Source organism: Entelurus aequoreus, linkage group LG20, assembly GCF_033978785.1.
Source record: "Entelurus aequoreus isolate RoL-2023_Sb linkage group LG20, RoL_Eaeq_v1.1, whole genome shotgun sequence".
NCBI lineage: Eukaryota > Metazoa > Chordata > Actinopteri > Syngnathiformes > Syngnathidae > Entelurus > Entelurus aequoreus.
In genome coordinates this window covers 36,437,724-36,452,962 of record NC_084750.1, presented here as the reverse complement: position 1 = coordinate 36,452,962, position 15,239 = coordinate 36,437,724, and the positions used below count along the sequence as shown (strand labels likewise).

The window sequence follows — 15,239 nt, the reverse complement described above, 5'->3', positions numbered from 1 at the left end:
TAAAAAGCTTCAAAAATGTGTCTCCTCAGTTCCCAAACGTTTACTGAGTGTTGTTAAAAGGAAAGGCCATGTAACACAGTGGTAAAAATGCCCCTGTGCCAACTCTTTTGCAATGTGACGCTGCCATTAAATTCGAAGTTAATGATTATTTGCAAAAAAAAATTAAGTGACTCAGTTTGAACATTTAATATCTTGTCTTTGCAGTCTATTCAATTGAATATATGTTGAAAAGGATTTGCAAATCATTGTATCGTGTTTTTATTTATGAATTGCACAATGTGCCAACTTCACTGGTTTTGGGTTTTGTAGATCAATCAATCAATCAATGTTTATTTATATAGCCCTAAATCACCAGTGTCTCAAAGGGCTGCACAAGCCACAACGACATCCTCGGTACAGAGCCCACATACGGGCAAGGAAAAACTCACCCCAGTGGGACGTCGGTGTGAATGACTATGAGAAACCTTGGAGAGGACCGCATATGTGGGTAACCCCCCCCCCCCCCCCCCTCTAGGGGAGACCGAAAGCAATGGATGTCGAGTGGGTCTGACATAATATTGTGATATTAACAGTAAATTAACAAGTAGTTTTAAGAAAATAATATAACCGGAAATGACGCAATACTGTGTTACCGCATACGCCAGCATCTACAATAGGAACATTTGCAACCCGTTTTTAAATGGTACTGTTGTCCTTTATATACCACATAATATATTTTGATGTATTGTTATTGCAAGAGTCTGCAACATATAGTGTATATTTTGAGCCATATTGCCCATCTCTACTGTAAGTATGTGTGTACAATGTTGTAAACATGTAAAAGGATGATTACGGGCTTTCTCCAAAACACAAAGGACTGTTTGCACTTGACCTTTTTCCTCATCAGAAACAAACGCATAATGATCTTCATTGGTCATTGTTTCATTTTCCTCCATTAGTTCATCATTTGTTCCAATGGATTCCCCCCCCCCCCCCTATTACTTAACAACAAGAATCAACACAACAGGAACGACATTATCGTCCTTTAATGCACAATTTGCTGACACAAGTTCAAACAGTTTTATACTCCGGTACGCAATCCCCTAAGAGCCTTTTTTTCTTACAGCTTTTCTGAGAGGCTGGTGCAATCTACCTTATCGGAGGTGTTAATTGCACCTAGACTCTTCCTCTTGTTAAGGAGTCTGACAACAGAATTAATTAGAGTTCCAGCATGCAAATCAATTCAAATTGCATATGGGGAAGGATTGGAAGTAAGAAAAACAGGTCATCAAATATTATGACTTGTCCTATGATACGATTTGTTACCTCTGCCAGGGGGTTAAGTACCGTATTTTTCGGACTATAAGTCGCAGTTTTTTTCATAGTTTGACCGGGGGTGCGACTTATACTCAGGAGCGAGTTATGTGTGAAATTATTAACACATTACCGTAAAATATCAAATAATATTATTTAGCTCATTTACGTAAGAGACTAGACGTATAAGATTTAATCGGATTTAGCGATTAGGAGTGACAGATTGTTTGGTAAACGTATAGCATGTTCTATATGTTATAGTTATTTGAATGACTCTTACCATAATATGTTACGTTAACATACCAGGCACGTTCTCAGTTGGTTATTTATGCGTCATATAACGTACACTTATTCAGCCTGTTGTGCACTATTCTTTATTTATTTTAAATTGCCTTTCAAATGTCTATTCTTGGTGTTGGGTTTTATCAAATACATTTCCCCAAAAAATGCGACTTATACTCCAGTGCGACTTATATATGTTTTTTTCCTTCTTTATTATGCATTTTCGGCCGGTGCGACTTATACTCCGGAGCGACTTATACTCCGAAAAATACGGTATTCACTCTGTTTTTTAGTTCATTAGTTGGCAACATAATTAATGAAGTTATGGGAAGATTTTTTATTAAAAACTTTTAAGGAAATTTCTGAACTAAGGAACAAGTGATTAGATTTTGGGGATAATCTGGATCACTGTCTGAATTCAGGATTTTTGTTTTAAAGCAGGGGTGTCAAACTCATTCCAGATCGGGGGCCACATGGAGAAAAATCTACCCCCAAGTGGGCCGGACTGGTAAAATCACGGCACGATAACTTAAAAATAAAGCCAACTTCTGTTATGATCCGTTGCCCGGATCATGTTTTCGTCTGTTAGCTTTGACTACCTCAGTTCTGTTTTCTGCGACCCCTGGGTTTGTGTTTCAGTTAACATGGGTGCTGATTGGTTAGTGTCTGGGATGCTCACCTGCTGCCAGGCACTAATCAGAGAGCTATTTATTCACGTTGCTCGCGACACACTGTCTGGCTTCCTAGTTTGCTACAAGCAACAGCCTCCTTAGCTTTGCCTCCCGTGCTATTGGCACACTTTTGTTTGTTCCTGCATGATCTATACCAGGGGTCGGCAACCCGCGGCTCTAGAGCCGCATGCGGCTCTTTAGCGCCGCCCTAGTGGCTCTCTGAAGCTTTTTCAAAAATGTATGAAGAATAGAAAAAGATGAGGGGAAAAAAAAAAAAATGTTTGTATTAATATGGTTTCTGTAGGAGGACAAACATGACACAAACCTCCCTAATTGTTATAAAGCACACTGTTTGTATTAAACATGCTTCACTGATTCGAGTATTTGGCGAGCGCCGTTTTGTCCTACTAATTTTGGCGGTCCTTGAACTCACCTTAGTTTGTTTCCATGTATAACTTTCTCCGACTTTCTAGGACGTGTTTTATGCCACTTCTTTTTCTCTCTCATTTTGTCCACCAAACTTTTAACGTTGTGCGTGAATACACAAAGGTGAGTTTTGTTGATGTTATTGACTTGTGTGGAGTGCTAATCAGACATATTTGGTCACTGCATGACTGCAAGCTAATCGATGCTAACATGCTATTTAGGCTAGCTATATGTACATATTGCATCATTATGCCTCATTTGTAGCTATATTTGAGCTCATTTAGTTTCCTTTAAGTCATCTCAATTCAATGTATATCTCATGACACGTACACTATCTGTATGTAATATGGTTTCTAATTTGTTGCGGCTCCAGACAGATTTGTTTTTGTATTTTGGTCCAATATGGCTCTTTCAACATTTTGGGTTGCCGACCCCTGATCTATACCAATAAATCATTTCCTACCTGCACGCTTCGTCCGGAGTGTTCCGTCTGCATCTTGGGAGAACGACCTCCGCATCACCATGCGACCCGATTGTTACAACTTCAGATTGTTTTCTTCGTTTAAACATTGAACAAGCACATTCTGAAAATGTACGAATCATAATGTTGTTGGGTTTTTTTTACACCTACATGTTGCGGTTAATAGTATTCTGGCTTTTATTTGTCTTTATTTATACTTTCTGAATAAATGATGTGATCATGTTCATCAGTCAACTCATCGGTGATCATTTTCAATTAGAGATGTCCGATAATATCGGACTGACGATATTATCGGCCGATAAATGCTTTAAAATGTGATATCGGAAATTATCGGTATCGGTTTCAAAAAGTAAAATTTATGACTTTTTAAAACGCCGCTTTGTACATGGACGTAGGGAGAAGTACAGAGCGGCAATAAACCTTAAAGGCACTGCCTTTGCGTGCCGGCCCAATCACATAATATCTACGGCTTTTCACACAAACAAGAGAATGCAATCATACTTGGTCAACAGCCATACAGGTCACACTGAGGGTGACCGTATAAACAACTTTAACACTGTTACAAATATGTGCCACACTGTGAACCCACACCAAACAAGAATGACAAACACATTTCGGGAGAACATCCGCACCGTAACACAACATAAACACAACAGAACAAATACCCAGAACCCCTTGCAGCACTAACTCTTCCGGGACGCTACAATATACACCCCCCCGTGCCCCCCACCTCAACCCCACCCCCCCAACCCCGCTCACCTCAACCTCCTCATGCTCTCTCAGGGAGAGCATGTCCCAAATTCCAAGCTGCTGTTTTGAGGCAAGTTAAAAAAAATAGTGCACTTTGTGACTTCAATAATAAATATGGCAGTGCCATGTTGGCACTTTTTTCCATAACTTGAGTTGATTTATTTTGGAAAACCTTGTTACATTGTTTAATGCATCAAGCTGAGCATCACAACAAAATTAGGCATAATAATGTGTTAATTCCACGACTGTATGTATCGGTATCGGTTGATATCGGACGCGGTAATTAAGAGTTGGGCAATATCGGAATATCGGATATCGGCAAAAAAGCCATTATCGGACATCTCTAGTTTCAATCTATCAAGATAAAAAAATTCTATCAAAATCAAACCACAGTATGTTATTTATGTAGTTTGCTCATTTTCCTTGACTGATGTACTAACTTCATGTGGTTTATATATTTTTTTACATATGTTGCATCATCTACAAAGATACAAAGAATTGTTATTGCGACATCTAGTGGACACATTTAGAACAGCGGTTTCTTTCATTCGGCTCATTTTTATACTTAGCAAACTCATTCCGCAGGCCGGATAAAACCTGTTCGCGGCCCGTACGTTTGACACCCCTGTTTTAAAGAATTTGTTGCAGGTACTATTGGGAGATAAGCCAGCTGGCAAAAGACAGTGATGCAACGTTGATTATACATACACTACCGTTCAAAAGTTTGGGGTCACATTGAAATGTCCTTATTTTTGAAGGAAAAGCACTGTACTTTTCAATGAAGATAACTTTAAACTAGTCTTAACATTAAAGAAATACACTCTATACATTGCTAATGTGGTAAATGACTATTCTAGCTGCAAATGTCTGGTTTTTGGTGCAATATCTACATAGGTGTATAGAGGACCATTTCCAGCAACTATCACTCCAGTGTTCTAATGGTACAATGTGTTTGCTCATTGGCTCAGAAGGCTAATTGATGATTAGAAAACCCTTGTGCAATCATGTTCACACATCTGAAAACAGTTTAGCTCGTTACAGAAGCTACAAAACTGACCTTCCTTTGAGCAGATTGAGTTTCTGGAGCATCACATTTGTGGGGTCAATTAAACGCTCAAAATGGCCAGAAAAAGAGAACTTTCATCTGAAACTCGACAGTCTATTCTTGTTCTTAGAAATGAAGGCTATTCCACAAAATTGTGTGGGTGACCCCAAACTTTTGAATGGTAGTGTACATGTCTTTTAAAACTGACTTTCAGACAACGTTGCAAAATAGCTGTATTAGTAAATTGAGACAACGTTGGTGTCTTAACGTTGGATCCACGTTGTTGGTTGGGAAATGATCCAATTTCAATGGTCAAATCAACGTTATAACCTAAACATTGTCAAAAAGCATGTTGTTTCAACGTTGTATTTGTGTTGTCGAATATTGGTTGGGAAATGACCACATTTCAATGTTGTTTCAACGTTAGGTTTGAGTTGCTCAACGTCCGGACCTAAATTCAACAAGTTCTCAACGTTGTTTCAATGTCTCGTGCCTGCTGGGAAGGTCTGCACTCCCCAGTGCTTATAGTGAAATATCATCGACTTTGCAGCTGAAATATTGTAAACGTTAAAATGGGTAAATACAATTTTTCCAACAAGTTTGATAAATGTTTTGCATTAAAGATGCTAAAACAAATCCAATGCAGGTTAAACTATCTGAGCAACACATCAACAACTAAGCTTTGTTGCATAGGTGACAAAGTAAATGTGTTCCATATATTTATGCGCAGTGGTACCTCGGTTTTTGTTGGCCCCGCTTGTTGTATGATTCGGGTTTTGACCAAAATGTCACGTACAGCCACGTACGGTATCCCCAGGTGCATGTCTTTGGCGGGGGGAAGAAGCCGGAGTACCCGGAGGGAACATGCAAACTCCACACAGAAAGACTCGTATAGTGAGTCACACGCACTAAAACCCCTGTTCCACCGTGCTGCCCCAGTAGCGGCTTATATTCCGGAAACTACAGTATTTCACATTGTTTTCTGCATGTAAAACTCTTATTTGCTATAAAATGTGTTTCGTGTTCATATTTATTATGACTGTGTAGGGTGGATTATTTAGATTTGCCTTAAAATGTCTTCAGTTTTCATATGAACGAAAACCAAGGTAACACTACGGCTCATTAATAAGGCTTTTTTATGTATAATCATCCATCCATCCATCCATTTCCTACCGCTTGTCCCTTTTGGGGTCGCTGGAGCCTATCTCAGCTGCATTCGGGCGGACAAGTCGCCAGCTCATCGAAGGGCCAACACAGATAGACAGACAACATTCACACTCACATTCACACACTAGGCAAGGCAAGGCAACTTTATTTGTATAGCACTTTTCATACACAAGGCAGACTCAAAGTGCTTCACAGACAACAAAGTGAAATGAAAGAAAATAAAAGCAAAAATTAAAATGCAGACCATAAAAATAAAAACAGTGCGGACGTTAAAAGTTAAAAGATTAAAAGATTTAGCTGAAAGCTAAGGTGAACATAAAAGTTTTCAGTCTAGTTTTAAAAGTAGTCAGAGTTGGGGAAAGTCTGACATCTTCAGGAAGTTTATTCCAGCTATTTGTTGCATAGTGATAGTAATGATGCTCTCCCTTGATTTGAGTTTACTCTTGGAACCGCTAACAGATTGGTCTCAGAAGATCTTAGTGATCTAGAGGGCGTATATAGTGGGAGCATATCAGTGATATACTTCGGCCCTGGACCATGTAGTGATTTATATGTGAGCCGGAGGATTTTGAAATCAATTCTCTGATGTACAGGGAGCCAATGTAAGGATTTAAGAATTGGTTTAATGTGCTTACATTTTTTGGTCTTTGTTAGAACTCCAGCAGCAGCGTTCTGAACAAGCTGTAGCTGCCTGACAGTTTTTTTTTGGGAAGACCTGCAAGGAGACCATTACAATAGTCTAGCCTACTGGTAATAAAGGCATGTACAAGTTTTTCTAAGTCTTGAGCTGACATGAGCCCTCTAAGTCTTGTTACATTTTTGAGGTGATAGTAGGCCGATTTTGTTACTGATTTGATGTGACTGTCGAAATGTAAATCAGAATCTAAAATAACCCCAAGATTTCTGGCTTTATTTGAGGTTTTCAGGGACAGTCATTGAAGGTGTTGGACTATTTTAAACCTTTCTTTTTTAGCACCAAAAACAATTATCTCAGTTTTATCTTCATTTAGTTAGTCTAGGGCAGGGGTGTCAAACTCAATTTAGATCGGGGGCCACATGGAGAAAAATCTACTCCCAAGTGGGCCGGACTGGTAAAATCACGGCACCATAACTTAAAAATAAAGACAACTTCAGATTGTTTTCTTTGTTTAAAAATAGAAAAAGCACATTCTGAAATTGTACAAATCATAATGTTGTTGGTTTTTTTTTTACAATTACCTGTTGCGGTTAATAGTATATATACTTTATTTGCCGTTATTTATATTTTCTGAATAGATTATGTGATAATGTTCATCAGTCAACTCATTGGTGTTAATTTTCAATCTATCAAGATAAAAAAATTATATCAAAAACAAATTACAGGATGTTATTTAAGTAGTTTGATAATTTTCCTCAACTGACGTACTAACATCATATGGTGTATTTTGTACACGTGTAGCATCATCTACAAATAATTGCTATTGCGACATCCAGTGGACACATTTCTTGCATTAAAAAATGTCAGGTTAATTTTCATACTTAGCAAATTCATCCCACGGGCCGAATAAAACCCGTTTGCGGGCCTGATCCGGCCCTCGGGCCGTACGTTTGACACCCCTGGTCTAGGGCCAATTTAGTGTTGCCAATCAACCTATCCCTTATGTATAACTATTTAGACTTATTTCATTATTAAAAACAAGCTGAGGGGCCAAAAATGACCTCTGGGCCGTATGCTTCTCACCGGTTGCACAAAATTGCTAAGATTATGAATAGTTTAAATGTTTGTTTCACATTGATAGCTGCAACGATGTGACATTACTGTTGTAATTATGACATTTACGCCACCATTTTATTCGCATTTGTTTATTCCTTTTGATTTGAGTATGAAAGGCATAGTCAGCATGCTAATTTGCATATGATTATGGATAATGAGCACTCACTTTCCTGTGAGACTCATTTATTGTATGCTTAAGAGACATAACATGTATCTTCAAATGGGCGATCAGAAATTCAATGATGTTACGCCTCTTTTTTTCCCCCGCCCCGATGCTCATTTTGCAGCATAATATGAATAAATCATACAGGGAAATACATTTGAACGATGCTTTACGAAAAGCGGCTTTATTCATCCATTTAATAACACCTCCATGAAGACAATTTGTACAAGATACATCACATCCTAAAGTGCACAAATACTGTACAACGGAAAACGACTTAAATACGGAAGGGGTGGGGTATAGAATTGGGGAGGGGGGGAACAAATCACCTTTGTAAATGGAAAAAAAAAAAAAAAAAATAGGAAAAATAAATGGATTTCAAAAATGGACATGCTAGTTCAAAGCCAACAATCACTATGCATGTTTCTGCTCAGGTATGTGAGGCCTGGGGAAAATAACCTTGTGCAGCTTGCTTGGGGGCGCAACACTAAGCTTTGGCACCTTTAGAGAAAAGAGAAAAAAGACATTAACAAGGAATGGAGCGCACTTAATTATATTTAGTTTCAATAAATTACAGTCTTAGGGGCTTGTGTAGAATGCATAATAACCCATGCCTTTTGGGTTGTCCTTATTGTAATCCTCCGAGGTCAAGTCTTCACACTTGATTGTTGGAGAGTTCTCTGTGCTGGAGCCCCCGGGGGACATCTTGCGCCTCTTGCACACCATGGAGTACACGCCCGAGTCGCTAGAATCCACCGATTTCAGCGAGTGGGACGTCTCGATCCAGGTCGACGCCGACGGCGCCGTTTCTTCCTGCAGCTTGTCTTTAGTGGACCCCAGCTGGTCCTCTGGGAAGGCCGGGGGACTCGGGCGAGGGGACCAGGGCAGGCCTGTGGTCATCTTGCGCTGGTAAGAGCTTCTGGTGCCCCACCCCGCGGCCATGGAGGCGAAGGCCGAATCTGGGTAGTAACTCAGGGCGTGGGACGTCTGTAGGGAGAGGGGCTTGATGCCGTAGGACAACAGACTACTGGTGGAATAGTCATTCTCATAGGACAGGTCCAGCTTGTTGGCGCCCGGCTGCTGGACCGGGGGGACGAACCAGCGTTGGGCGGAGGCGCTGACGTCCTCGCTCTGCGGGGACAGGAGGCTGTTGGTTTGGGGCACGGCCCGTTCGCTGCTGTAGAAGCGGTTCTGCGGCAGGTTGTTGACAAACTGGTCCTGAAAGAAAGGCTGCATGGCGTAGCGGGCGCCGGGCACAATTTGGGTCGACCGGGGAGAATCCGTCGGGGATGGAGTCAAGCGGTCACTCTCTGGGGCCGTGTACATTCTGTGGGAATGAAACAAGAAAATTGGATTGGACGCCAGCACGGAATGATACAATAAAGGCTTAAAGGGGAAACCTACGAGTCATAATTGTCCCGAAAGCCTTTCGCAAAGGGATTGTGGTCAATCTTCAGTTGTGTGATCTGGGAGGGAAAACATTAGGAAATCAGATGCATATAATAAGCAACACTTAAAATGCTCTGTTTAAATTCTTACGTCTGTGTTCTGGTAGGCAGTGACTGCTATAAACTGGTTCTCAGGGAAGGTGAACGTTTGAGTTCGGGCCTCGTTGCTCATATCCTCCACGCCGTCCTCCGTCACCTCCACAATGTGCAGTCGCGGTTGGTATTTATGAAGAGACTGCAAGACTATCATCTGTGAACGGAAACGCATAAATGCAACACGTCAAGCACCTCTTTATTCCATTTAAATTTGTGCTTGGTTTGAGAATGAAAAAAACATCCTGTTTAAAATACAATTTTTTTTTTTTTAAAACATCGTCCACTGCAGTGGACATTAGTTTTTATCAGACATTTTTTATTCCTTTCAAATGTATGCTTGATTTGAGAATGAGACATGCACCTGGGGATAGGTTGATTGGCAACACCAATTTGGCCCTAGTGTGTGAATGTGAGTGTGAATGTTATCTGTCTATCTGTGTTGGCCCTGAGATGAGATGGCGACTTGTCCAGGGTGTACCCCGCCTTCCGCAAATATGCAGCTGAGATAGGCTCCAGCAACCCCGGAAGGGACAAGCGGTAGCATATGGATGGATGGATGGAAACAATATTGATTACAATAATAATAAATCCTCCTGGAAACCAATGTCCACTACAATGGACATTTGTATTCCATTAAAATGTGTGCTTGATTTGAGAATGAAAGAAAAAAAAAAACATCCTGTTTACAATATAATATTTTTTTTTTATTCCATTCCAATTTGTGCTTGATTTGAAAATGAGGGGGAGGGGGGAAATCCCGATTGCAATAATTACTTGTTCTGAAAACCAATGTCCACTGTAGTAGACATTTGTTTTAGGTCCATTTATTTTTATCAAATTAGAACATTTTAATTCAATTCCAATTTGTGCTTGAATTGAGGAGGAAAAATATGATTAAAATAATACATCCTCTAAAAGCCAATGTCCACTGTAGTAGACATTTGTTTTTGGTCTTTTATCAGAAGTACAACATTTTAATTCAAATCTAATTTGTGTGAAATTTGAGAATAAGGAAAAATATGATTACTAATGTCCACTGTAGTAGACATTTGTATTTGGTATTTATTTTGTCAAAGTTAGGCCTTTTTTTTATTTTTTAATTCCACTCCAATTTGTGCTTAATTTGAACATAATGAAAAATATCATGATTACAGTCCTCTAACAACCAATGTCCACTGTAGTAGACATTTGTATTTGGTCTTTCTTTTGTTAAAGTTAGGCCATTTTTGTATTCCACTCTAATTTGTGCTTATTTGAAAGGGAGAAAAAAATAATTATTACAACTATACGTCCTTATGAAAACCAAGGTCCACTGCAGTGGACAATTTTTGTCTGTTTTAGACATTTTTATTCAATTCCAATATGTGCTTGAATGGAGAGCGAGGAAAACCGTTTTTTTTTGTCAAAGTTATTTTATATTCCATTTGAATTTGTGCTTGATTTGAGAATGAGGGAAACAATGCTGATTACAATAATAGATATTCTTGGAAACCAATGTGCACTACAGTGGACATTTTCCATCTCATTCGAATGTGTTTTTGATATGAGAATGAAGAAAAAAAAAAAATCATTACAAAAATAAAATCAGCCTAAAAACCAACGTCCACTACAGTGGACATTTATATTTGGTCTATTTCTTTTGTCAAAATAAGAATATTTTCATTCAATTTTAGTTAGTGCTTGATTTGAGAATGAGGAAACATTTGATTACAATATTAATACAGCCTCTAAAAACAATGCCCACTGTAGTATACACTTTTTGTTACTCTTTGTTTCTCCAAAGTTAAACATGTTTTATTCCACTCCAAATTGTGCTTGAACCGAGATTGAGAAAAAAACAGGTTGCTATATATTATAGCCTTATTAAAACTAACGTCCACTACAATAGACATGTTCGGTCTATTTTATCAACATTATGAGAATGAGGGTAAACAATTTGTTACATACAATACATCCACTTAAGAACTGTACAGCGTCAACTGCAGTTGACGTTTATTTTTGGTCCATTGCTTTTGTCAAATTTAGACATTTTATTCAACTCTACGAAAAATCCTAATTACAATCAGAATAAATCCCCCATAAGAACCAGTGTGCACTACAATGTACATTTTTTTGTGTGTATTTATTTAGTCAGTTAGACATTTTTATTCCGCTCCAATTTGTGCTTGATTTGAGAATGACGGTGAAAAAAAAATCCTGATTGCAAAAATAAAAATCAGCCTAAAAACCTACGTCCACTACAGAGACATTAATATTTGGTCTATTTATTTTGTCAAAATTAGAACATTTTCATTCAATTCCAGTTAGTGCTTGATTTCAGCATGAGGAAGCATGATTACAATTTTAATACATCCTCTAAAAAAACAATGTCCACTGTAGCATACATTTATTTTGTCAAAGTTAGAGACATGTTTTATTCCACTCCAATTTGGGCTTGAATAGAGATTGAGAAAAAAACAACTGATTGCTATAGTATAAAAACTAACGTCCACTGCAGTGGACATTTACGGTCTATTTTATCAACGATATACATTTTTATATGTGCTTGATTTGAGAATGAGGAAAAAACATTACTTAAATACAATAATACATCCACTTAAGAACTGTACAGCGTCCACTGCAGTTGACCTTTATTTTTTGTCTATTCCTTTTGTCAGTTTTAGACATTTTATTCGACTCGATGATTTGAGAATGAGGAAAAAAAATGTCTTAAATACTAATACATCCAGTTAAAAACTGTACAGCGTCCACTGCAGTTGACGTTTATTTTTGGTCTATTTCTTTTGTCAGATTTAGACATTTTATTGGACTCGATTAAGGATGAAAAATCCTGATTGCAATCAGAATAAATCCCCCATAAGAACCAGCATGCACTACAATGTACATTTGTTTTTGGTGCATTTATTTAGTAAAGCATTTTATTGTGCTTGATTTGAGAATGACAATGAAAAACAAATCCTGATTGCAATAATAATACTTTGTCCTAAAAAAACAGCGTTCACTCCAATGGACATTTGTTTTTGCCAGACATTTTTTTTCGGTGGTAGAAAGAAGCCTGTCATGCAAATACACGAATGTCCACTGCAGAGGACAGTAGAGTGTATAAAATATAATCCTATAGAGAGATAGTATTAATTTGACAACATGTCCTACCTGCGTGTTGTTATTGTTGGCTCCTTTGTTGTTGGTCAGCTTCAATTTCCCAAAAGAGATTTCTTGCCTCATCCAGTGGGCGCCGGTGTTTGGGGACTCGGGGTGAACATACATTTTGTTACCTGCAAAAATTGGCACAAAATGCACATTCAATATAAAAAAGGGACAAGTGGTAGAAAATGGATGGACGGAATATGCTTGCTAGGTTTAATTAGACATAGGTCTGAGTGCGTTTAGTATTTCAATTATCTGCTACCATGTCAGTTTGCCACAAGTTGGATACATTTAATTAAATATTTCAGTCAGATAAGTAAAACTTAGTTTAAAAAAATGCATTTGTTTTTATTTCAATTCGTTAATTAATGCAGCACAATTAAAAACCATTGCTGGTCATTTAATTGGTCAACTTCTCTGCAAATTTCCCCCCCAAAATTGTATCTTTATTATTATTAAAATGTTCATTTTTATTGCCCACCTTGCATGTTATTGTCTGCTTTCCCACAAGTGACCCACTTCCCTCCCTGAAAGCGCCAGTGGTTCGGGTCGGCCAGGATTATTTCCACAAAGACGTTGTAATGGGCGGTCAGGTTCAGTCCGGTGATGTTGAAGCTCAGGAATGGGAACATCCGTCTGGTAAAAAACAAATAAAAAAACATTATTAAATGCTTAAATATGTGATTACATTTTTTTTAATCAACAAAAAAATGATTAAGAATGAATACAAATGTTGACACACAATCCAATCCTCTTTATTTATATAGCACATTTAAACAACAAAATGTTTCCAAAGTGCACAACAATATTAAAAACAATATTCAAATAGTATCTTTAGCTCCACCAATGACTGAATAAAAACACAAAATAAATATAAAACCAATATAAAAATAAATATGATTAAAAACATGCACATAATACGTATAATATTGTCCCGTTATTTATTTGTTGTGTCATCGATTCTCACCTGCCCTGTTTGGTGATGATCATCTCGGTCTGGTGCCGGTGGAACTTGAGCCAAAGAGGCCGGTTGCAGAGATACACCTGCGCCCTCGGGCCTGCGCCGGAGCCCGGCAGAGCCATCGCGCCGATGCCGGTCCCGGGATAGGATGGATACAAGCACCCGGGCCCCTGACCGAACTGGTAGCCGCCGCTGCCGAACTGACTCCTGCCGGTGCACACCGCCGGGGAGGAGAAGCCGGCGGGCGGCAGCACCGAGCCATAGTGAAGCGAAGCCGGGTACCTGGACCCGGTGGTGCCGGTGTACACGGAGCCGGTTTGCCCCGCGTAGGGAAAGAGGGAACACGGACTCGCCATGTCGGAGCTGGCCTGCGCGGAAGAGATGAAATACCGATCGGAACCGAGGTCGTCTAAGTTGTACCGCCGCCCGCTGCTCAGCTCGTCCTCGCCGAGCACCGGGGAGCCTTTACGCCCGTCCGGCCCGGTTTTAGCGAAGGTGTCCCCGTCCGGGTCGGCCAGCATCCCGCTGCCCAGCTGGTACTTCTTGGGCGCGCTGTTGTTGGACTCCGCCGCCTCGGTCCGGTCCACCTCCGGGTACTCGATTTGCGACGACGGCCTCGGGCTGCCGTTGACGCTGTCCGAGGAGGAAAGGTTGTAGAAGGTTTTGGGTAAGGAGCCCGGGAGGATGTTCTCCAACTGCATGGCTTAAAGAGTCCAGTGGGGGTCAAATTTTTTTTTTTCCCCTCCAGACTCAGTGATGGGAGGGCTTTTTTTTATTTTTTTTTTTTAAAGCTTTCTTCTCTCCGATGATCTGTCGGGATGGACACCGGACTCTCACGCGCTCTTATAAGATCACGTCGTCTGCCCGGTAATGGTCGCACGCATAAAGGGGGAGGAGCTTAAGGGACCTCCTCGCAGCCAATGGCGGCACCGCTTGCTTCACGCCAATTACATTAAAAAAAGAAAAGAAAAAAGAAATCACTTTTAGAAACGAAATCAGACTCTTTTTTTTTGTCTTTCAAATAAGTTAACATTAAGTTAAAAAAAAAAAATTAAGTAAAAAAAATACGCATCAAGTTGAAAACGTTTCATCCAGCCCGCCTAATATTCGCCCCAAACAAACAAACACGACCGCTGGCTAAAACGTAAACACGTCCGAAAAAATGTCACATTCATCATTATTTTTCTTCCACGTGACCTACAAATATTCGGCGTCCACTTGAGGCCTCCGAGTCCACGCAAAGAGCTTTCTGACATCCACTCCCGAAGGAAGCGCAAAACAAACACGACCAAAAAAAAAAAAAACCATCACATGTGCATCTTGTTGACGATAATTGACCACGTGATCCCGTCATTAAAAAATATTATTATTATTTTTTCTCTAATGGAAGACTGTTTCCGCCACTAAGAAACACCCTAATTGTAAATCATGAGGTAAGTGATTATGAAATAAATTGGGTAAAAAGTCCAAATTACGAGATACAAGTCATCATTTTAAGATAAAAAGGCATAATTGTGACATGAAAAAATTGAAATGATGCGATAAGAAAGTCATTA

At 39.4% G+C, this 15,239-nt stretch overlaps 1 protein-coding gene across 2 annotated transcripts; it reads right to left on the bottom strand.

The window, feature by feature from the left end:
• Positions 1 to 8,194: 8,194 nt before the first annotated feature.
• Positions 8,195 to 14,983, bottom strand: eomesa (eomesodermin homolog a). 2 transcript variants are annotated; one of them, XM_062030033.1, is made up of 7 exons: positions 13,690 to 14,983; positions 13,204 to 13,358; positions 12,729 to 12,850; positions 9,571 to 9,729; positions 9,436 to 9,497; positions 8,646 to 9,358; positions 8,195 to 8,532 (listed from the first exon to the last, which is right to left on the bottom strand). In XM_062030033.1, exons 1-7 carry the CDS (start codon positions 14,382 to 14,384, stop codon positions 8,519 to 8,521), a joined length of 1,920 nt encoding a protein of 639 aa, XP_061886017.1. In that variant the 5' UTR covers positions 14,385 to 14,983; the 3' UTR covers positions 8,195 to 8,518. The 2 variants fall into 2 exon arrangements, with proteins under 2 accessions (XP_061886017.1, XP_061886016.1); XM_062030032.1 differs by having other exon boundaries at positions 8,195 to 9,358.
• Between the last annotated feature and the right edge of the window lie 256 nt (positions 14,984 to 15,239).

What these genes read in the sequence shown, in the direction of transcription:
- eomesa (XM_062030032.1), bottom strand. Translation starts at nt 14,384, where the DNA reads ATGCAGTTGGAGAACATCCTCCCGGGCTCCTTACCCAAAACCTTCTAC. An exon ending in ATCATCACCAAACAGGGCAG is followed by an intron (nt 13,359 to 13,689) that starts GTGAGAATCGAT and finishes GTTTTTTACCAG; the next exon opens with ACGGATGTTCCCATTCCTGA. An exon ending in CCAACAATAACAACACGCAG is followed by an intron (nt 9,730 to 12,728) that starts GTAGGACATGTT and finishes TTCCGTTCACAG; the next exon opens with ATGATAGTCTTGCAGTCTCT.